General features: G+C 54.5%; 1 protein-coding gene across 7 annotated transcripts in view; it reads right to left on the bottom strand.

Moving 5' to 3' along the window:
* Positions 1–22,778, bottom strand: part of MGAT5B (alpha-1,6-mannosylglycoprotein 6-beta-N-acetylglucosaminyltransferase B) — an 86,221-nt gene that overhangs the window by 17,017 nt on the left and 46,426 nt on the right. For 4 of the 7 annotated variants that reach the window (XM_054256531.2, XM_078374740.1, XM_078374739.1 and 1 more), the window contains 3 exons: positions 7,879–8,010; positions 6,276–6,409; positions 723–853 (listed from right to left, as the gene is read on the bottom strand). In XM_054256531.2, the coding sequence (XP_054112506.1) occupies positions 723–853; positions 6,276–6,409; positions 7,879–8,010 (397 nt within the window). Of the gene's footprint in view, positions 1–722; positions 983–6,275; positions 6,410–7,878; positions 8,011–22,778 lie in introns of all 7 variants that reach the window. The other 3 variants (XM_054256528.2, XM_054256533.2, XM_054256530.2) reach the window with 1 other exon arrangement.

Here is a 22,778-nt window from a genome sequence, read left to right as displayed (position 1 = left end):
ACCTGCCTCCCCTCACAGAGGAGCCAGGAAAGACGGCTCCTAGACCCTGCTGTCCCCATCAGCCTCCTCCCCACCTTGGTCCCTCCACAGAAGCCACAGCTCCAGAGAGCCTGAGTCAGGGGAATATCTCCAGGAGAGACCGCTGGAGCGGCTGCTGGAGAGGGGAAGGGAGCAGAAGGCAGAGGGGGCAGGCGGCAAGCGGTTTCCATACCTGGAGCTGCCTCATGGCCAGGGAGAGCACAGGGAACAGAAAGAGAGAGAGAGAGTTAATGATGATTCGCAGACAACACCCCATGCAGGTAGCTCCTCTCTGGGGACCCCCAACCCTGAAGTTGGGGTTCTAGTCTCTAAGCCTCTCCTCCTTCTCTCTGCCTCTCATCCCACAGAACCCCCAAGTCTAGCCTGACCTCCGAAGCCCCCTGCCAACCGACCACGCCCTTGCTGGGTTTACATTGTTTATTGATCTGTTCCTTGGGAGGGTGGAAGATTTAGTCACAGTCCTCAATGAAGGAATCATTTATCACAGGACAAGCCGTCAGCTTCCAGGCTGGGTGTCTTTAAACGGCAGTTAGGAACGTTTTGTCATGAGCTGTTCCTGGGAGACATTTCCAGCATGCAGGGGTGGGAGGTGGGCACTGCATCCTGGAAGGGGGAGATGAGGGACCCAGGCGGGGCCTGTGCTGGGTGGGCGGGTGCTTCCTACGAGCAGGGGCGGGGCTCACCTTCCAGATGTTCGCCTCCTTGCCGTACACCACGGCCATGTTGCTGGCTTTGCCGCCTTTGATGAGCTGCTTCTCCGTCTCGTTGAGCTCCTCGGACACGAAGCCCATGAAGGAGTTGTCAGGGGTGTGAGCTAAGCCCAACCGCGCAAAAGGAATTGGATCACCAAACAAGCAGTGGCTGCCCCTGGCCTCCCTGGACTGCGCTGCCCAAGAGGTCCTCTTCTGGCAAGGGTGGGAAAGGGGGCGGGCCTTAGGAGTACCTGGGGAGAGTGTAATCAATGCCCGGGTCTGGGTGGCCCCTTCCAAGAGACTGCCACAAAGCTCAGAGCAGAAGGAAACCTAGGCCTGGAAGGTGACTTACGCCTATAACTCCAGCACTGGGAGGCTGAGGTGGGAGGATCCCTTGAGCCCAGGAGTTTGAGGCCAGCCTGGGCAACATAGTGAGACCCTGTCTCTATTTAAAAATGCAAAAATTAGCCAGGTATGGTGGCATGCGCCTGTAGTCCCAGACACTTGAGAGGTCCAGGTAGGAGAATCACCTAAGCCCACTAGTTCAAGGCTGCAGTGAGCTATGACTGCACCACTTCACTCCAGCCTGGGCACAGAGCGAGACCCTGTGCAAGAAGAAAGAAGAAGAAGGAATAATAATAATAAGATGATGATGATCATGAAGAAGAGGAAAAGGAATAAGAGGAGGAGGAAGATGGGGGAGGGGAAGGAGAGGGGGAGGAGGAGAGAAAGAAGAGGAGGAGGGATAAGAAGAAGGAAAAAGAGGGAGAAGGAGAAGAAGACAAAGAAGATGAAAAAGAAGAGGAGGAAGAGGAAAAGGAGGAGGAAGAAGAAGAAAGAAGGAAGGAGCAGCAGCTACCTAAGAGGTCATCAAGTCCCCCTGTTTGTTTTCAGCTAAGGAAACTGAGGCCAAGGCTCTGGGAGACCCAGCAGAGACTCTGCCCTCCTCAGTCCCTGGAGCCCCAAGCTTTGGCTGCACCTGACTCCTCTTTTCCCTCCACCTGCGCCCATCGGCAGCATCCGTCATCCCAGGAGGAACTTTCTCTGCCTTCTCCATGACTGCACCCCGGCCCGGGCCACATCAGCTCTCACTGGGACCACCCTGACAGCTGCCTCCCCATTCCTGTGGCTCTCTCAGGACAGCCTTTTCTCTGAAATGATCCTTTTGAATCTAGGCCCTATCAATTTCCTCTCCACACAAAACCCCACATGCCAAAGTCCACCCGACAATCTCTAGGCTCTGCCTTCTTTCCCCTCCCACTGCACCTGTGGCCATCCAGCCCGCCCAGAGCCCTGCTGGACGCAGCCCCTCCCCAGACAGACCTGTTCTCGCGGGCCGGTGAGAGGTCTCTCCTGACCCTGGTCACTCGCTGCCTCCTCAACAGCTTTATTTTTCGTCACAGCACTTACCGGCCAGACATTAGATTATACACTTATCTGTTCATGTATAATTGTCAGAATAGGCTGGGCATGGTGGCTCACACCTGTAATCCCAGCACTTCGGGAGGCGGAGGTGGGTGGATCACCTGAGGTCAGTAGTTCGAGACCAGCCTGGCCAACATGGCGAAAACCCGTCTCTACTAAAAATACAAAAATTAGCCAGGTGTGGCGGAGCACGGCTGAGTAGCTCCTCAGCTACTCAGGAGACTGAGGCACAAGAATCACTTGAACCCGGGAGGTGGAGGTTTCAGTTAGCTGAGAACACGTCACTACACTCCAGTCTGGGCTACAGAGCAAGACTCCATCTCCAAAAATAATAATAATAATAATTATCAGAAAATAAGCCCTCTGTGGGCAGTGGTTCTGTTTTGTTCACTTGTGTGCTCCCAGCACCTGAAACAGAGCCTGGGCTGGTTGAATGAATGCTGGACAAAGACGGATGAGATGGAGGAGGCAGCCTCTGTCTCCCAGCTCCGAGCCTCAGCCTGCACTGCCCTCCTCCCTTGTCTTGGATGAGGAAATCCTACTCAGCCTTCGGGGCCCCTCTCACATGACAACTCCTCCCAGAAGCCTTCTCTGGGGTGCACTGTGCCTCCCTTTCTGGCCCCATCTGCGGCAGTTAGGTCTCTGTTAAAGCAGGGATCACTCTGGGACTTCCTTGCCATTTGACTTCTTTGTCCCCAGGACCCCACCCACCAGGGCCAGGGAACCTGTTTGATCTTGTGTTCCAATGCCATGACCATCTGAGGAGCGCAGTCACTGCTAAGCTCCGTCCGCCAGGGAGGGGAGGGGAGGGGAGGAGCATGAGAGCTGAGAACCTGCAAAGCACAGGAGCTCTGCCTTCTGTGCACCAGGATCCGGAATAAGCCATTTATTGGATCCAATTATATTTAATCTACCTTCCTGCATGGGAGGGGCTGTGACAAGTGAGGAGGCTGGGAGCAGCCGCCCAGCCTTGATTCCCGCAACAGCCTTGATTCTAAATACCCTATTTCTTCATTTCAAATGCACATTTCCCACGTTTGAATGTTTCTCCAATTGGGATGCATGTTTTAATCAAATGTGTAGATCTAATGTAGTATTTCCACCCACCCCTCAAGGCCCACAAGACGTAGTAATCAACATCTGGTACAGCTTAGAAGAGATGACGGTTTTCTGTGTAAGTGCCCCCAAAGCTCACAGATTCTTGGGCCTGAAAATCCAGCTACAGAACAAAACGATCTCTCTAGAGCTTCAGGAGGGTCAGGAGGAGCCCCAGAGGCCTGGATGGAGTTCTTTCTGTGGGTGGTCAGGGCCAGGACAGCTCCCCCGCCTCAGAAGGCTCTGCCCACATCAGGCAAAGCAGCCCCTGGCCGACCTGTTTACCCGTCTCGCATCCATCCTCCCCCTCCCCTCCGGCTCCACTGAGGCTGCCTCCCAGCCCTCTCTCCTGTCTCCACTATGCTTTGCAGCTGAAGAATCCTTCACTAAACTGCCTTCATTCCACCAACTCCACCAGAAGGGACAGATTTAGAACACAATTAGCTAAACCAGTGGGAGGGGACAGGGAAATATTGCAACCAATTAAAATAACAGGACCATTAAGCCAAGAGCTCCTGGGGGCAGAGAGAGGGTAAGGCCAGGAGAGGCAGCAGCCCCCCAAGTACACTCCCTGGGGAAATCAGCCAGCTAGATGGGAACCGGCTGGCTGGTGACTTCCTTCCTGCACTCAGTGTCATTAAAACCGGCCAGCCGCCCTCTTCCCTTTTGTCCTCACTTTCTTTGATTTATTCAATCAATTTAATGTTCTCTGAGGACCTAGGTTGGCTCCAGAGAGATTAAGATAAACCAATTAGCAGCCCCTTTTTAAGTGGTTCGTAATCTGTCAGGGGAAATAAATGTATAAGCAAATAACTGTAGCACACTTCAACATATGCTTTAACAGAGTTAAGTTTAAGAATCATAAAAATAGAGGCAAAGAGGCAATACATTCTGCCTGGACTAGGAGATGAGGGGATCAGTGAAAGTGATGGCAAAAAGAGGAGACATTTGACTTGGGGTTTTGGAGGATGAGTAGGAGTTTGCCAGGTCTGGAAATCCACATCCAGTGGGCTGCACCCTGGGACAAGTCCTAATTTTCTCAGAGCAGGTTACTGCAGAAACCTCTTTTTTTTTTTTTTTAAGACAGAGCCTTGCTCTGTAGCCAGGCGCCAGGCTGGAGTGCAGTGGCTCAATCTCAGCTCTCTGCAACCTCCACCTCCTGGATTCAAGCTATTGTCCTGCCTCAGTCTCCCAAGTAGCTGAGATTACGGTGCGCACCACCATGTCCGGCTAAATTTTGTATTTTTAGTAGAGATGGGGGTTTCACCATGTTGGCCAGGCTGGTCTCGAACTCCTGACCTCGTGATCTGCTTGCCTCAGCCTCCCAAAGTGTTGGGATTACAGGTGTGAACCACTGTGCCTGGCCTGACTGCTTCCCTTCTAAGTGAACTAATTACCCAAGCCTCTCAACTCCGTAGCTTTTCCTCTTCCACAGCTTCGAGCACCACCATTTCCTCCCCACCTCTATTTCCCTCTCCATTTCCTTTCTTTCCAGAAATCTCTCTCTCCAGAAATCCCTGTGCTTGCTCCACCCCAAGCTGAGAAGTCTCATGCAATCTTGAAAGGGGCCCTGCGGGAGTCTGGTCCCCACTGAGCTGTGTGACCTCAGGCTGCATGCTCTCCCTCTCTGGGCCTCAGTTTTCTCATCTGGACTGCATGAGCCCCAGGAGCCTTCCCACTTTCCCAACCTTCTAGGATTCAATGAAGCCAATCCTTATTTATTCAAAAATCACATCTGCCCCTAATACATCCCAGAGTCTGGAGAATCAGAAAAAAGAATACGCCAAGCACCCAAAAGAGATGCCACGAATTTGACAGGCCAAATAAAAACCGTACGCTTTACTCACAAGCAAGTCCCTGAGGACTCCGCTCAGAGTCTAGTTGCTCTTAATTTAATAGACGCAATCCTAACAAGGGTGCTTCTCTAGCTTTCTGGCCCGGAGCCTTCAAAGAGCCACCCTCGAGATGCTGCTGGAGGCGGATGTGCTGACAATTAAGAGTGACAGCTGGGAGCCTCCTGACAAGGTGGAAGAGCACAGCGTGGCCAGGCACGAGAAGTGGGCACAGCTCTGCACACCTCTGCATCGGGAAGAGCAGGCCCACACGCCCGGGAGGCAGAGAACTGACCCCGGATTGTCAAGAAGAGGTGAAATTGTTTTCAGGAAGCTGCGTTTCATAGGGTAGGTCGGTGTGTGTGTACATTTTAGTTTCATTAAAAACAGCTGAAGCCCTGGGCGCAGTGGTAATCCCAGCACTTTGGGAGGCCTACGAGGGCAGATCACTTGAGCTCAGGAATTCGAGGCCAGCCCAGGCAACATGGTGAAACCCCGTCTCTACAAAAAAAATGTAAAAATTAGCCAGGTGCGGTGGTGGATGGCTGTAATGCCAGCTACTCAGGAGGCTGAGGCAGGAGGATCACTTGAGCCCAGGAGGTCGAGGCTGCAGTGAGCTGAGGGGATCACACCACTGCACTCCAACCTGGGCAACAGAGCGAGAGCTCATCTCAGATAAACAGCTGAAGCCCAGCTTCACTCACATTCCTTGCCTGAAGCCCTGGGAGCCAGGCCGGCTCCTGCATTTCCAGAACCTTCCAGTTCTTTCTGCATCCCTCTTACTGCATCTGTTCCCTCTGCCTGCCTGTTCCTTTTCACCCAGGGAAGTTCTCCAGCCAAATCTGGAATGCCTGTCTTTCTGGAAGGCTGCAGACCCCCCTGCGTTCTGGAACTGTGTGCTCAACTGCCCTCCTGAAGGGTAAAGACTACACCCACTGGAGTTGGGGAGGTCACCCCACCCCAGACACCCGCTCCATGCTTCTTGCTCCCCAAATAGCACCAGAGGCTTCCTTCCTGGTTCACACGCTTGCAGAGAGGGAGAAGGCGATGCTTGGTGGGTCACACCAACCCCACTGGCCAGAAAAGGAAAGAGAGGGAGATGCAAGACCCTGGCCACCTGCTGTGTCACCTCTGAGAATCACGAGGAGGACCCCTTGACCCCGACCCCACCCCTGCCCTGTGGAGCACTCACGGAACATGGTCATGAACTGCTTGGGGTTGAGGTTCCAGTAGCCCCAGTTGGTCCGGTAGCCGTGCAGCGTGGCGTACTCCTCATGGTTGTAAGCAGGTTCTGTCCCGAAGGTATCGATGACCCTGATTCGGCACCTGCCCCACCCCAGGGACCGAGAACCAGGGTCAGCAACCTCCCTGCATGTCCCTGGGTTGGAGCTGCCCCAGCCACGAGCGCTGCCACCAGCCAGTGGCTGGGTCAGAGTAGTGCAGTGTGTATTAGCACTTGGGCTCAGACACTGCCTCGCTGTGTGACCGACCACAGGCAAGTGTCTTCTCCTCTCTGTGCTGCCCCATTTGTCAAGTGGGAAAAACAATAGCCCAGTTGTCTCAGGGTTATAGGGAAGCTCCTGGCCCATGGTCTGCAGTTAGTACTCAGGAACTATAGCCATTACTGCCACCCAGAAGGGAGGGACTGCTTGGAGAGGGGGGGTCCCTCTCTGCAGTCCCCAAGGTCATCTATACAATTTGCCCCTGCTTGGGCAGGGAGTCCATAGCCCTTCTCCTCGGGAGCCTGGCAGCCCTGGATGTGCCCAGCCTAGAGGGCCAGGATGCAACAGGCAGGGTCCCCCTACTGTCCACAAGGTGTCTTTGGGAGGGCGGCGCCCCTGAGCCTCCTCCACAAGGCTGGTGCAGGGGTAGACTATGCAGCTGGGCAGAGGCTCTGCTCCACAGGGTCCTTCTCCCTCTGCTGCCTCCAGGGGTGGAGGCCCAAGTTGAAAACCAAGAGAGGCCTTGTCCCTGTGGATCAGCCAATCACAGGGCCAGAGGAACTCCAAGACCACTCTTAATGGACCACAGCCCCAGAGCCACCTGCTTCTGCCCACCCTACGCCCTGCAAGAGGGACCTGGAAAAAGGCACTGAGACTCAGAGGCACTGCAAGGAGCTTCTGGCCCCAGCATCCTTCCTGGTGATCCAGAAGTGCCTGCAGAGTGCTGAGGTCCGCACTGTTCCCCCAGGGGAAGGGCCTGGGGTGGGAGAGAGAGCGCCGAGTGCATAGAGAACTCACATTAATAATAAAAGCAATAACACTGCCTGTCACTTTTTTCCCTAATAAAATAATGTGGGATCGTCAGTGGGACTGGAGCACACATAATAAATAGCAGGGCTCTCTGTGCCAAATTAAGCCCCACATCCCACTGGCTGCAGCAAGACAGAGAGCAATGGCCTTGGCCTTCCTCCACACGGAGATGGGGTGGGATGGAGGAGGGGAGGGGAGTCCTGAGCAACCCTCCCCACCGCACGGTCCCCACAGCAGGGTCACAGCCCTGGTTACTGTCCCGTTCCCTTATACCCCTCTCTCCAATTCCTCGGCCCCACTCCATGTGGATTACCCTGTACCCCTGCCCCCCGCCTCCATGCAACAGAGGGGCAATGGAGCCCTCCCTGGGCTGGGAGGCAGACATGGAAGTGGCAGGGGAGGGGAAGGGCAGAGGGCAGAATGCAGGATAGTATGTTCTCCCACTTGGGCCCATCTGGCAGAGTGGGGACGTGGGGGCAGGCATGAAGGAGGAGCTTTCTCCCTGGCATGCAGACCATGACCACCCTCCGGCCGCGCTCTCACCGGTACTTCTTGAAGGAGAGTCCCATGTGCTGCTTCATCTGCTGCAGGCCATGGTAGTCGGTGTAGATGAGGTCAAAGGGCAGGGGTATAGTGAGCGGGCAGCTCCCCCGGCCTGGCGGCACCCCTAAGTTACTGAGAGAAGAGCCCTTCAGAGTCTGGGCTCCAAGAAACCCACCTGCCCAACCAGCTGCCCAGTTCCTTATAGCCCAGGATGAACTGTAAAAGTACAGAGAGCTTAGCACAGACTCTCAGAAAGGACGTGAACAGGATGGCCCTGGACAGTGGTGTAGGTTTCTCACTGCACAAGGCAATCCAGCAAGGGGCAGGTGGGACTGAGGTCAGTGTAGGCTCCCATGAACCCAGACTGGGCTACCTGCCAGGAGGAAGGGGCAGCTTTTGTCATGTAGCCACAGATGTGCTCCCACAGGGCTGTGGCTGCCCAGAGAAGGAGCTTTTCTCTAACTTTCACAAATGCCGTGGATGCTGCTGCAGTCCTCAGTGCGACTCCATGTTTGCCTGGACCTAAGGGCCCCACACCTCCTGCCTCAGAAGAGCGCAGTCTTACAGTGCTGACTGAGCTCCTGCCTCAGAAGAGCGCAGTCTTACAGTACTGACTGAGCTCCTGCCTCAGAAGAGCGCAGTCTTACAGTGCTGACAGCTCCTGGCGCCCTGGGCTGGCTGAGGCCACGAGCTCCTCCAAGCCACGGATCGCCTGTTCCCCACTCCGGGGACCGCACAGGCTCGGAGTCTTGGACTGGACCAGGGTACCTGCCTGCCCCTGCCTGCCAGGTCCCTTACACATAGGTTCTCATCTGAGACAAGGTTGCCTCTGGTAACTGGAAGCAGCAGCTCAGCCAGAGGAGGGGTGGTGCCCTTCTGCCATCTGGCATCCTGTCTGGCTGGAGCTGCTGGGTCATCTCCCCCTGCTGGACCTCGCCAGGCCCCCGGTTCCAGGGGCATGGACAGGACGACATGGAAGGGCATGACCACACCCCATGGCTTCCTCTAGAATCCCCACATCTGCTCAGCCCGCCTCCCTGGAGAAGGGCTCGAAGCCCCCGTCCCAGCAACCACAGCTGCCAATTTAAACTCCTCTCCCCACAAACCCCCTGCCAGCGTCCATACAAGCCAGTTCCTCCCACCAGGAGCCCCTGTTTATTTCAACTCCACAACCTCGGTTTCTCCCCTGCAGGGGATGACAAGGCATTTGCTCTCTTGTTCGTTCAGTTAGGTCTGTGCTGAGCCCCTGAGTCAGGGGGGACATGCTGTCCTCTGCAGAGATGGCCCCTCCACATTCCCTTCCCCACTCCACCAGAGGATGACACCCGGGGGCTCAGTATGCTTGCAGAATCCGGCCAGGTGCCAGCTCCCCAAACACCCCCTCCCCACTGTGTCCTCAGGATAATTCTCTTTAACAAATGTTTCTTGAGTGTATGGTGCCAGGCCCTATGCCCACATCAGAGACAATGTGGGACGTGGCCCCAGCCCCAGGAGCATGAGCCATGGGAGGCGTGTGCACCTGGGGGTGCTGGAGCAGAGATCTAAACAGCATGTGCTGAGGCCCAGGGGAGGCGTCCTGAGGAGGGGCCCATTGGTGGAGGGGCAGGCAGAGGGGGTTGCCCAAGCAGAGAAGGCCACGTGCCCCATCTTCCTCTTCCTCTCTCAACAGCTCTTGGTGGGCACGACACCTCATGGGACTTGATGTGACCATCCTTTGCTCCCGACCCAGATGGTGAAGCAGCCAGGCTGTGGGGCCCCATCTCCTGGGGATACCCACCTCCCCAGGATTTGGGGTTCAGCTGCCAGCTCTGAAAGAGGCCCAAGACACCTCCTACTAGGGAGCACCTTCGGGGACCCACGTGATAAGCAGAGACAGGCCGAGGAGGTGATGAGCTCTGACAAGGTCACCTGCTCATTAACGGCAAGGGGCCAGGATTGATCAGTTTCCTAGGCTGTGTCTGGGCTCCTTGAAACCATTCAGGCCAGGTGGAAAAGTACCGGCCCAAAAGGCTCATGCTCACTTCGTGCCTGCTCAGAAGCTCAGGGAGGGGACTGTGCACCCCACCCCGTTAGCACACCGTCCAAAGTGGTGTCCTGTCAGTGGTGTTTCTGGTCACCTGCCGGCAGCGCTGTGATGGAAAGAGGTGGGGGAAAAGCAGCCGGCACAGGGACTAAGCCATCAGTGGCCGGCCTTGCCCTGCAGAGAAGGGCGGCAAGAGGGGAGGGGCTTTCTCTGGGCCTTGCCCCCACTCCAGTTGCTGCCCCCACCAGCCTCCTGAGCTGTTCCCCTACTAGCTTCCCTGCCATGACAGAACCTTTGCTGCTAAGTGTGAGGGGGCGTTCAAAAACCTAATAACGGTTTCCTCCCCATTTCTTGTTTACAAACTTAAAAATGGCCAATGGCTCCTCCCCCATCCCTCTAACCTTCCTTTCCAACCCAGACAGCACACCACACAGGACTCTCTGATCCAGGGCTTCTAAAGCAGAGCCTGCCTCTTCAGCTTTTTTGTGGAAATACCCAAAAAGCAAAGGAGAAGCACAGACCCCAGGAGAGTGGAGCCTTCCCAGGGAGCAGCTCCCACAACCTGGAGACTTCATGAAATATTTGGTGGTACATTTAAGTGTCCAACAAATTCTGCATTCTACCCCGTTGTTTTCTTTGAAGCATGGACTTTCTCACTCCCAAAATGCCTCCAGTAAAACTGATGCCCCAGAAAGAAGCTTCGCTTTTTTGCCCTGGGGCTCCAGAAGTCCTCTCTTCCTCACCTCCCCGACCCAATTGAGAACCACACACAAAAGGACACAAAGATGCTCCCTCTATCCCCTTCCTTGCAGAAACCAGGATGGGGGTGGCTGCTCCTCCCACATGGAATCTGGGTCTAATAAAATCAAGACAATCCTGAGAATACAAACCATAGGTGGGTCTAGAAGCCACTACCTGCGCTAGGAAGCTGGCTGCCTTCCCTATGGACCTCGGGTTGTCTCTAGGCAGCATCTTCTCTCTCTGTCCCGGGAGCTTCCTTTTGTCACCCCATCACTGACCACAACCTGACCCTAGCCCCAGACACCAGGGCCACTGAGAGGAACGGAGGGGTTATAGCACATCACAGCCCTCTCCTGGGAGACCTCCATGCTGCTGTTCTAAGGTGAATCCATCATCCTCACCATCTTCAAGGCTACCATTTTGGACACAGGTATCATTTTATGTGCTTTCAACTTATTAATTCATCAACTCCTTTCATCTTGGCAACTACCCTACCAGATCAGACCCATTCTCATCCTGTTCCCATCTTTATAGATTAGGAAACAGAGAGGCTGAGTAACTTATCCAAGGTCACACAGCCAGGAAGGAGCAGAGCTGGGATCAGAGTCTTTCTACAGTGAAAACTTGGTCACGTCTCCCCGGGGTCTTTCCGAGGCTTCCCACTGCCAGGACTTCGAGGGCGCTTCCCCACCTAACCCCTGTGGGAGCAACTGCTGCAGCCCCTGTGCCACAACCCGTGCCCCTCAGGGTCTGCAGCAGCCTCTCCAGCACAGGCTCACTGGGTGTGCATGGAGGGAGCGGGGGAGTGGGCAGAAGGTGGACCCCCGCTGAGTCCCGCCTTGTGCAGGGACCACATGGGCAGTTAGGCCTCACCCCATGAAGCACCAACCCTAAACTTTGGCACCCAGATCCAGAGCTGGGCAGGAGCAGGGCACCTTTCTGGGCAGTGGCATCCCCTGTACACACCCCTGCTCAATGAAGTCAAAGTCTTGACTAAACCAGAACAAAAGGAGGAATGCAGAGGGGTGGGGGAGAAGGAATCTACAGCAAGACAGTGGCTGGCGCCTGCACGCCGCTAAGTGAGACCAGACACTTCCTGTACCCGCCACACGTGAGGCCAAAGTGGTCCCGGCCAAACCCTCCCCTCTGATCTGACCCAGGTTCTCTTGCGACGGTGCCCTGCCTTCACAGAAACTGTTTCCTGGGCCTAGAAGACTCTTCTCACCTCCACACGCTTAACTCAAACATCACCTCCTCCAGGAAGCCTTGCCTGAGACACCCCTCCCGCTATGTTCCCTCCACACCTGGGACATACCCAGTGAATGTCCCAAGTCACCTCTTCCCACCTGGAGGCCCCTTTGAGGGCAGGGTCAGGTCTTCTTTAAAATTCAGGACCAGAGCTGGACATGGTGGTTCATGCCTGTCATCCCAGAACTTTGGGAGACCGAGGCGGGTGGATCACGATGTCAGGAGTTCAAGACCAGCCTGGCCAAGATGGTGAAAACATCTCTACTAAAAATACAAAAATTAGCCAGGTGTGGTGGTGCGTGCCTGTAATCCCAGTTACTCAGGAGGCTAAGGCAGGAGAATTGCTTGAACCCAGGAGGTGGAGGTTGCAGTGAGCCAAGATCACACCACTGCACTCCAGTCCTGGCAAGAAAGTGAGACTCTATCTAAAAAAAAAAAAAAAAAAAAATCAGGACCAGGGACAGGACCTGACCCAATTAAGGTGTGCTGTGCTCATGAAGGAATACATAAAGTGGTAAATGAGATGAGCCCCTCAGGAGGAATTGGTTTAAATGTTTAACAGCTAGCCAAGAAAAGCCTCTCTGGAGAGAGAAGGTGGGTGAGTGAGGGACTCAAGGGTGAAGGTGCCTTGGTGACTGGCCTACAGGTCTGGACCTGAACCCAGTGGCCCTCCACACGGCTCAAAGGACATCACAGTGGGAAGGAGAGGAGGGAGACAAATTGGCTCAGCAGCAGTAGCATCCCTTACCAGGAGGAGTTAAGGAGAAGCCCACCTGTCCCCAGCCCTGGAAAACAAGGATTTTCCACTGAAGGGTGGGACGTCCCTGGAGGTGTCTGCAGCAGCCTCCTCACTGTTGTCAGAAGAAACCTGGGCTTTGCCCCATGGAGAGCAGAGAGGTCAGCTGCGGGGAGAGGAGGCTGTAGTTTTATCACTTGTAATTTAAGTTTACTTTTATGGGCAATTTTACGCTAAGTGATTGGCTGGAGCAGTGACATGAATTGAAAACGCTGTCCCCTGACAACCTTCAACTAAATGTGCCCGGGAGGCTGGGCTGTACATTTCCACCTCTCCTACTGAGTCCACAAAACACTCCTTCCTGTCCAGATGCTTCTGTACCTCTGAGGCCAAGTCCTCATTCCTCTTGGACTCTCAGTCCAGGGCTGGGTCCAGAGGATGGTTTGGCAGACCCCACAGATGGGGGGGTGCTGGGGGAGGGCCTCAGGGGCAGAAGGAACTTGAAACGTATCTGCTGTGTACCCCTCTGTCTGCCCACAGCCAGTAGCCAGTGCTTGGGAAGGACGGGGAAGATTGCGTGGAACTGCCAAACTGGCTGGTTAGAATGTATTACTGAGTGTCCCCAGGCCAGGAGAATAGGAGTCTAAATCCCAAGATGAAAGGGTAGGGGTAGGGTGGTCCAGGGGATGGAGCATTTCTGCAGGTCGCCTGGTTAGAGTAGGCCCTTGCACTGTGCACAAATTAATCCATCCAGAAAAGCTACCCTCTCCCAGGAGGAAGGAATAGATAATTAGTGTTTCATGGGTACAGAGCTTCAGTTTTGCAGGAAGAGATCTGGAGGTGGATGGCAGTGATGGTTGCACAATCATGTGAATGTGCTTTGCCACTGAACTGTGTACTTAAAAGTGGTTACGGCAGCACATTTTACGTTATGTGCATCTTACTATGATTTTGTAAAAAGCCAGCCCAGCACAGTGGCTCACGCCTCACATCCCAGCACTTTGGGTGGCCTAGATGGGAGGACTGCTTTGAGTCCAGCAGTTTGAGACCAGCCTGGACGACATGGAAAAACTCCTTCTCTACCAAAAATACAAAAAATTAGCCAGGCGTGCTAGCATGCACCTGTCATCCCAGCTACTCAGGAGGCTGGGGTGGGAGAATCGTTTGAACCCGGGATGTTCGAGGCTGTAATGAGCCGTGATCACACCATTGCATTCTAGTCTGGGCAACAGAGTGAGTGAGACCCAGTCTTAAAAATAAGAATCATTTAAAAATAATTTTTAAAAGTCAACCCATCCGCATTCCTGGCTCCTGTGCCAAGCACTCTGCCTCCCAGTGGGGCTGAGGCCCCATCTTCTCCAGCTGTCACGTACCCCACCTGCCTGGGACTCCCAGCTGGCCACCAACAACATAGGGGCTTAGTAAATACTCAGGGAAGGACTGGCTCAGGCACCCTTTGCTAAAAGATCAAAGAGGAGGACAGGGAGATGGGCTGAGGGAGGAGAAAAATAAACCTTCACTCAACAGAAGAAACCCTTGGCTAGGAATTCAAATGCTGGATTCTGGGGCAATGAAAGATATTCCTGGGCAGGAGCTCCAGCAGGCATTTGCTGGGTAGCCTTGCGAAAGCCACCACATCACTCTGGTGTCCGCCTCCACATGTGGGACACGTGCTCGGGCGAATCTCCACGGTCTCCTCTAAGCTAAAAATTCTCCGGTTTTATTTCTCTCTGTGCCTTTGGTCTGTGGCTAGAAATAATCTCTCCAGGTAGTGCTCACATTCTGGAACAAACTATTCTCTTTCTCTTCTCTGTGTGGGAGGGACCTAATTAAAAAGAATCCTTGCAAAGTGTTCAGAGATCTTTGGCTCCAGGAGCTGAAGTGCAGGCAGGATCCACAACCTCGCTGGGTGCCTCTCAAGGGGAACACACAGTCAGGGCAGCCTGGGACCTTCTGTCTCCCCAGAGCCCTGAAATCCTCCAAGCCTGACTAGTGCCTGTTTCCTGAGCATCATGGGCAGCCCCCCACCCCACGATGGCCCATTACCAGAGCAGGATACTGTCGGGTCCCTAGAGTGCCAGGGGGCAGAAAGAAGCCCAGAGGCTGAACTGGCATCTAATGAGCTTCTTTAGGAAGCAGGGGTTCCTAAAGAATTACACCATCCTATAGCATTTTCTTCCTCTCCAGGATGGACTGACCTCCCTGTACCCTTAGAAGCAGCCCAGAGTTGCTTTATGGAGCCATTGGGGTGGGCCTGCCCTCAGCTCTCACCTCCTGAAAAGGCAAATGCCCTTGAACCTCCCCAGCACATACCCTGTGCCTTCAGGGGTTCAGGGCCACAGCTGAGAACTGCCAAGCCCCCTCAGGGTCCGTGGCTCAGAGGAAAAGGCAGATGGGGGCACAGTCCGGATGCTCCTTAGCTGAAACCACCAAAAAGCATGGGGGCAGGGGATGGGGTGCAAGGCGTTGGGCGGGGGGCCTCTGAAAAGGAAACAGTGTATCCTCGACACTGCAAACCCAATGTGGGGCTGGCATCCAAAGCTGGCACTTTCTCCCCTGGCTTTCCTTCCTAGTAAGCAAACTCCTTTGGGAGACTGAGGCGGGTGGATCACGAGGTCAAGAGATCCAGACCATCCTGGTGAACATGGTGAAACCCAGTCTCTACTAAAAATACAAAAAAAAAAAAAATTAGCTGGGCATGGTGCCTGTAATCCCAGCTACTCAGGAGGCTGAGGCAGGAGAATTGCCTGAACCCCGGAGGCGGAGGTTGTGGTGAGCCGAGATTGCGCCATTGCACTCCAGCCTGGGTAACAAGAGTGAAACTCCGTCTCAAAAAAAAACAAATTAAAATGAATTAAAAAGTAAGCAAATTCGGGGCTAAGAATAGGGCCGCGCTCCCAGGAGAGCTGGTGGAAGCTGCCCGCCCGGCTTTGGGAAGAGGAACGGGCACGGGAATTCGGCCCTCTGGCCATTCCCAGTCCTCTTCCTTACAGACAGGCCTCAGTTTATACAACAAATGCCTGTAAATGCTGAGCCTGAACCCAGGTCTTCTCATCCAGGCTTTAGCTCCCGGTGCCCAGGCCACCCCGAGGGTCCCTCTATTTGTCCTAGGTTGGGGCCTGGGCGTCGGGGATTATTTTCAGTTCCTCCGGTGATTCTTGTGTGCCAGCAGCTCTTGCTACTCTACCCGGTTCCACCAGCCTTTGCTGAGAACCAACCTGTGCAGGGGCCTTGGGGTAAGAATCTGCTGTCAATCCCACTAATGCGATCCCTGTGGGAGGTGAGGGCCAAAAGCTAAGATGCAGCCGCTGTGTCCTGGATTTGGATATCGATACCGAGGGCCCCGGCTCCGCTCCAGAGCTGCTGAGGAAAAAGCAGTCTGGCTCCCAGGAAAATGTATTCCTGTGACCACAGCCACTCTGGTTTGAGGGGCAGGCGGTGATATAGCATAGTGTTTACACATTCCTAAATACCTCTAAATGGAGTTACTTATGACAAGTGACTCAGCCCACAGTGAAACTGCTGACCCTTCAAAGTGATAAACAGATGTATGCTGGATGGGGGTGACAGGATGACGCCTGCTGTGATAAACAGATGTATGCTGGATGGGGGTGACAGGATGACGCCTGCTGTGGGAAGGCACCCCCAAGACCCAACAGGAAGGTAAAGCCAGAGGCAGCTGAGAAATGACCATGGATGGCCCTGCGGAGGCCAGAGACATGGCAAAGGAACTGACTTCGAGGGACTTCCGGACGTGCCTGGCTCGTCAGTCAGCGCATTCGACTCCTGGGCCACTCGCCCGTGTGTGCTCAGTGTACTTGCAATGATGGCTGGTGTGCGAAATCCTTGCACTAAACCCGGACTGGAGGCATTTAATTGGCCCCTGAGTCATAGTGCAACCTCCCACCTGGCACTGGACTCGGAGTCACTAGGCTGACTCAAACCTGACCCTGCAGTCGGGAGGAGCCCTGGGGGGTTATCCGTAGCATCCTATGCTTCTGCCTGCTTCACCCAGAGTAAAAAGGCCCAGACCAGCCCTGATCCCCGTTTCCAAGGGGTGGGAGCACTTGAGTTTGACCCTTCCTGTGGGTGGCTCCTCCCAGTCTTCCTGACAGACAGTTCCCAAAGCCTGCCCACTGCCACCTTCCTCCTCTCCAGCCCCCATCTGACAAGATGCTCTCTCGGTCTGTCGTTGGTGGAGGGAGGACACTGGCCCCGTCTTCCTTCCCCTGAGATTCACAGAGGCCCTGGTGCCTCCTCCCCCGGATGAATCCTGCCTCCTTCAAGAGCACTCAGACGCCAGCCCTTCTCCTCCTTTGTTTCTCTTTTGAATTTTTTCTTGTAAAGATGAGGTTTCACTTGCCCAGGTGGGTCTTGAACTCCTAGGCTCAAGGGATCCACCTGTAATCCCAGCCTCCCAAAGTGCTGGGGTTACAGGTATGAGCAGAGGGCCCGGCCTTCCTCATTTCTTATCTCCCCAGGTTCTCCGCACTCCACTTGGGTTGCATGGACCTCTCATGAGAGCCAGCGCCGTCCTTCCCATGAGTGTTCCCTTGCAGCCCTCCCAACACGGGCCGGGCCAGAGCTGGGAAAGGCGACATGGCACTGCCTCCACTAGTCCTGCTTATTGTCAATGTCAGACCTGGTTGGGGGCGTTGACTTGCAAGAAACAGACTCCCTGTGGCACCAGCCAGCATGGAAAGTGAGGGGAGAGGAGGCCCTTGCAAGAAGGGGCTCTCCTGGATCCCGAGGAGGGATGAAGGGCAGGGATCAGGGCAGCCCGGACCCCAGCAGCAGAAGCCCCCGACCTTCCATGACCTCTGGCGGCACTGAACATGACCCCACCACAGTCAGCATGCCCACGCCTGCTCCCTCTCTGTCCCCAACCTTCCATGACCTCTGGCTGCACTGAACATGACCCCACCACAGTCAGCATGCCCACACCTGCTCCCTCTCTGTCCCCAACTTTCCATGACCTCTGGCCGCACTGAACATGACCCCACCACAGTCAGCATGCCCACGCCTGCTCCCTCTCTGTCCCCAACCTTCCATGACCTCTGGCGGCACTGAACATGACCCCACCACAGTCAGCATGCCCACGCCTGCTCCCTCTCTGTCCCCAACTTTCCATGACCTCTGGCTGCACTGAACGCGACCCCAGCACAGCAGCATGCCGGCGCCTGCTCCCTCTCTGTCTCCTTGCCTGCTGTCCAGGTCTCCTGCCACCCAGGTCTGAATTTCCCGGGGAAAGGTTCTGACCACCTTTGGGTTGGGTGTCCAGCTGCCAGTGTCTCAGCTGGGATGTGTGGTTCCTGCACTCACTCCCTGCTCAGCCAGATGAAAATGCCTCTTTGAAACTGAAGGAAGGCGAAGGAAAACGGAGACCTGAGAGGGGCCAGGGGATTTTTTGTCACGTCATCACTGGCCTCTCGTGCCTCCTCTTGGAACGGGGAAGAGGATGCAGGAGAGCCACCGTTCACAACAAGTCTAGGTGTCGACGCGCGGTTCTTCCCATCCTTTGTCTAAGCTGTGTGCTTGCAAGTTATAAAATATTTCGAGCATCCAGAAAAGTATAGAAAATAATATAATGCTCCAATGCTCCCACTTCCCAGCCTTGTCAAGCCTTAACATTTGGCCATATTTGCTTGAAATCCTTTTTGTCTTGAGGAATAACATGTTACAACCCTGGTGGAGCCTGAGGGTTGTTTTTCAGTCTTGTCTCCCGCTCTCCTCGAGTCTCCCGCTGACTTGTGGCAATGCTCTGACTTGACTTGTGGCAAATGTTCTCCCCTCCCAAATCAAAGATAAAATAGAAAGCATCAGAGGAGAGTGCCTGTCCCCAACCCCGCTCCCCCCTCCCCACCCCAAGAATTTATAGCATACCCTGGTCTCTTCTCCTTCCCTCCTCTCAGGGCAGAGGAGCTGTCCCTGTCCCTCCTCCTGGGACCCTCCCCTGGAGCCGTAGCCAGCGATGCTCTCTCCCTCCTGTGTCTGCACCCTCCCTACTGTTCTGGCCCCTTCACATCCGCATTTAAACACCAGTGCACTCTCTTACTTTGAAAAATAAACAAGCACACCTTTCATCATGGGCTGAACTGTGACCCGCCCCCCACCAAAGGCAAGTGAAGTCCTAACCCCCTTGCCCGTGACTGTGACCCTATTTGGAAATAGAGTGTTTGCAGAGGTCATCAAGTTCAGATGAGGGCACTAGTGTGGGCCTTAATCCAATATGACTGGTGTCCTTTATAAGAAGAAATGTGGCCAGGCACAGTGGCTCACACCTGTAAAACCAGCTCTTTGGGAGGCTAAGGTGGGTGGATCACCTGAGGTCAGGAGTTCGAGACCAGCCTGGCCAACATGGCGAAACCCCGTCTCTACTAAAAATACAAAAATGAGCTGGGCGTGGTGGTGCATGCCTGTAGTCCCAGCTACATGGGAGGCTGAGGTGGGAGAATCACTTGAACCCAGGAGGCGGACGTTGCAGTGAGTAGAGATTGTGCCACTGCACTCCAGCCTGGGTAACAGAACAAGACAGTGTCGCAAAAAGGAGAAGAGGAAGAAAGAGGAAGAAGAAGGAGGAAGAAGAAGAAATGTGGACACAGACATGTGCGGAGGGAGGAAGAGATGTGGACGCAGGGAGAACACCATCTACCTCTCCAGGAACACCAGCTCCCAGAAGACAGGTAGCGGCTTGGGCCGGACTCTCCCCAGCATCTTCGGAGGGAGCCTTGATTTCAGATTTCCAGCCTCCAGGACTGTGAGAGGACACATTTGTGCAGTTTATAGCCCCCAGGATGTGGTCCTTTAACTAGTCCCCCCAGGAGCTGGCGCACCTGTCTGCGATTCTCTAACCCCCGCTCCTGTGCTCTCTCTCTCCCCTCCCAACTCCTGGTCAAGCTCCTTGGAGAAGTGCAGACACTCACCACCACTGTGTCCTCCCCACTCCTTCCACACTCCCACAGCTCACTGGGTCAGGACCTTCCTCCCAACGACTGTACCACAATGCTCTTTCCAGGGTCGGCAGTGACATCTATGTGGCGAAATTCTCTTTCTTTCTCTCTCTTTCTTTCTTTCTTTCCTTTCTCTTTCTTTCTTTCTTTCTTTCTTTCCTTTCTCTTTCTTTCTTTCTTTCCTTTCTCTTTCTTTCTTTCTTTCCTTCTTCTCTTTCTTTCTCCCTTCGTCCCTCTTTTTCTTTCCTTCCTTCTTTCTTTCTTCTTTTTTTTTTGAGTCAGAGTCTTACTTTGACACCCAGGCTGGAGCACATTAGCACAGTCATGGCTGACTGCAGCCTCGAAATCCCAGGCTCAAGTGATGCTCCTGCCTCAGTCGCCTGAGTAGCTGGGACCACAGGCACACTCAGCGAGTTTTCTTGCTTTTGGTTAAGACCAGGTCTCACTATCTTGCCCAGGCTGGTCTCAAACCCCTCCCGCCACGGCCTCCCGCCATGCTGGGATTACAGGAGGAGCTGCCCCATGCAGCCCCATGTGACCAAATTCTTTGGACATTTTCAGTCTCCTTCTTACTCGGCTTTTCAATGAGCCATGTATTGTTGGCCACACCATCCTTCTAGAAGCATCTTCTCAGGGGCACCCGTGACTACACATCTGGCCTGCTCTTGGCTACTCCTTCTCAGTCTCCTTGCCTGTAAGACGCCTTTCTGTGCTGAGATTTCCCAAGTCTGTGCCCTCAAGCCTGTTTTCCCTTCCCTTGGCAACTTCATCCACACTGTGTTGAACTACTCTGGACGGCCAAGACTGACTCCATGCCACAGCTCCCCTGGGCCTGCCACCCAGTGGCCTCCATGGGGCACCTCTGTTTCAACGTGTGTGCCCCAAACCCAGTGCTTTTCTCCTGCCCCCTCAGAGGAGGGCAGCATCCTCCCACTGGAGCTGGTTTGAGCTGCCCAGCTCAGCTGGTTCTGGTGACTTCAAGCTGGTCTCCAGCAGCTGGGCCCAGTTTGCATTGGTTCAGACCAGTCTGTGCCAGTCATATCCAGATCTAAGACCTGCCACAGTCAAGTGGACTGTGCAGGAGGAAGCACCTTCGTCCCCACCTTCGTCATTCTCTGGGGACCCTCCCCAGCCTTCCCTGGGGCACCAGGCCCCAGCAGGAGGCGGCTCTCCAGCCTGGCTGCGGTCTCTCCTAGTCCTCCTTATTTAAACATTCTCCTCTCAAGCTTTCATCATTTGCCAGTTAAGTCAACTAATTTTCTACTAAACCCAATTTCACTCATGGATGGAGGAAGAGCTCAGTAATTTTTCCTCATGCCATGTACTATTAATGATGCTTGAAATTATGCAAATAAAATTGATGAGCACAGCTGATTCTGGGAAAGCAGGAAGGGAAAAGCTTAACTTTCAGACGCCCACCCTGGACCTGCGCACATACCAGGTTGTCTCAGGAAGCAGCAGCTGGGCGGGCGCCGGGGTCTGATATCCCCTTCCCTCCGCCACTTCGGGGGCATGGGCGGGGACCGCTGACATTGCCTGGCTGCAATCTCATCACAGAGCCCACGGCCCTCTCGTGCCACCTCCCTCAACTTGCAGCAGCAAAGCCAGATGTGGATCCTGCCCTGGCCCGAAACATCACTCCAGTGAGCTGGTTAATTAAAACACTGAAACCCGTGGCACAGAGCGGGGCCGGCTCATCCGTCCAGCCCTGTGCTCCGTCAGTGGCCAGGACATCTGCCGCGAACATCTGTGAATAAACTATAACAAATGTACAAGCCGCGTCTTTGTCCTGCCGCCTCCCACACAGGTCATTTTGCCAGCCAAGGGAGACGTTTGTATCTCCCTTGAAGCCAAGCCAAGACACTCGGAATTCAGATTACCTTCACGTCCTATTGACCTGTTTTCAAATTAACCTGACACTGCTCCCACAGAACAGCTCCCAGCTCTGAGAAGGACCTGGGTGCTTCTGCCTCTCCCTGAGGGGCTCTCAGCTACTCAGTGGGAATTCTGCCCAGGGCCCTGTCCAGGCTCCAATGCTTGCATCTTATTATGGGTTTACATTGTGTCCCCAACCCCAAATTGACCTATTGATGTCCTAACCCCCAATTCTTCAGGCTATGACCTTATTTGGAGTTGGGGTCCTTATAGAGGTAACTGAGTTAATATGAGGGCATCAGGGTGGACCCTAATCCAATAGATCCTTATAGGAGGGGGAGATTCGGACACAGACACACTCCCAGGGAGGCCACCAGGCAAAGGCAGAGATGATAGTACAGATGCAGCTACGGGACAAGGGCCACCAAGTTCCTCACCAGGAAACCACCAGGAGACCAGAGAGAAGCCTGGGGCAGAGACTCCCCAACAGCCTCGGGAGGCCCCAGCCCTGCCAACATCTCACTCCCGGGGATTCATTTCATTCATTCCTGCTCTGTAAGCCCCGCAGCTCAGGAGGCTCATCCGCATCTCAAGCTGTATGACATCTCTGCTGTGAGGAAAGGCCTGCATCTACATATCAGAGAGGCCCTGGCAGAGAATGTGCTTAGTAGCTCACAGCTCTGCGTCCACCCTGGCCTCACATCTGCCACTGACCCCTCCAACTATGGGGACCAATGCAATGCCCCCACTTTACAAAGGAAGAAAGAAGAAAGTATATCCAAGAAAGGGTGTGGCACAAAGGACAATCCAGGCCAGCAGGCTCCCCCGCAATGCCCTTCGCAGGATGCCAGAGGCCCCACCATCTGGGCCACCTCCACGGGGTGCCTCTGTGGCCTGACCCCCGCCCCAACTAGGCCACACTCTGGCAACCAAGGGTATCCTTGGTTCTGAGGGGTACAGAGGGTCCTTCCATTCTTTCTACATCTCTTTGAGGGCCCTGAGCCTGGGCCCTAATCCCATGCCCCATGACTGCAGTGGGGACACAGGCGAGGCCTTTTGAAGGAGCCATGCATTCCACAGTGTCCCAGCCCCACCACCACCCATTCTGTGTACCGGGGTGAGGGGCTTAGAAAAGCCACAGCCTCAAGTTTTTCCACTTCTCGGCCTTTGGTGCCTATTGGAGTCACCGGGAGCTGAAACTTGTTACCTGGGCCCCCATCCCAGATGGATAAAGTCAGAGATGCCTAGAGCAGGGTCCAAACACTGGTAAGTTTCCAAAGCACTTCGGGTGGTTTTGCTGTAGCCAGGGTTAAGAACCCCCACCCTG

This window comes from Callithrix jacchus, chromosome 5 (genome assembly GCF_049354715.1).
Source record: "Callithrix jacchus isolate 240 chromosome 5, calJac240_pri, whole genome shotgun sequence".
In the NCBI taxonomy this organism is placed as follows: Eukaryota; Metazoa; Chordata; class Mammalia; order Primates; family Cebidae; genus Callithrix; species Callithrix jacchus.
Note: the sequence above shows the minus strand (reverse complement) of the source record. Positions and strands in the feature narration are given on the sequence as shown.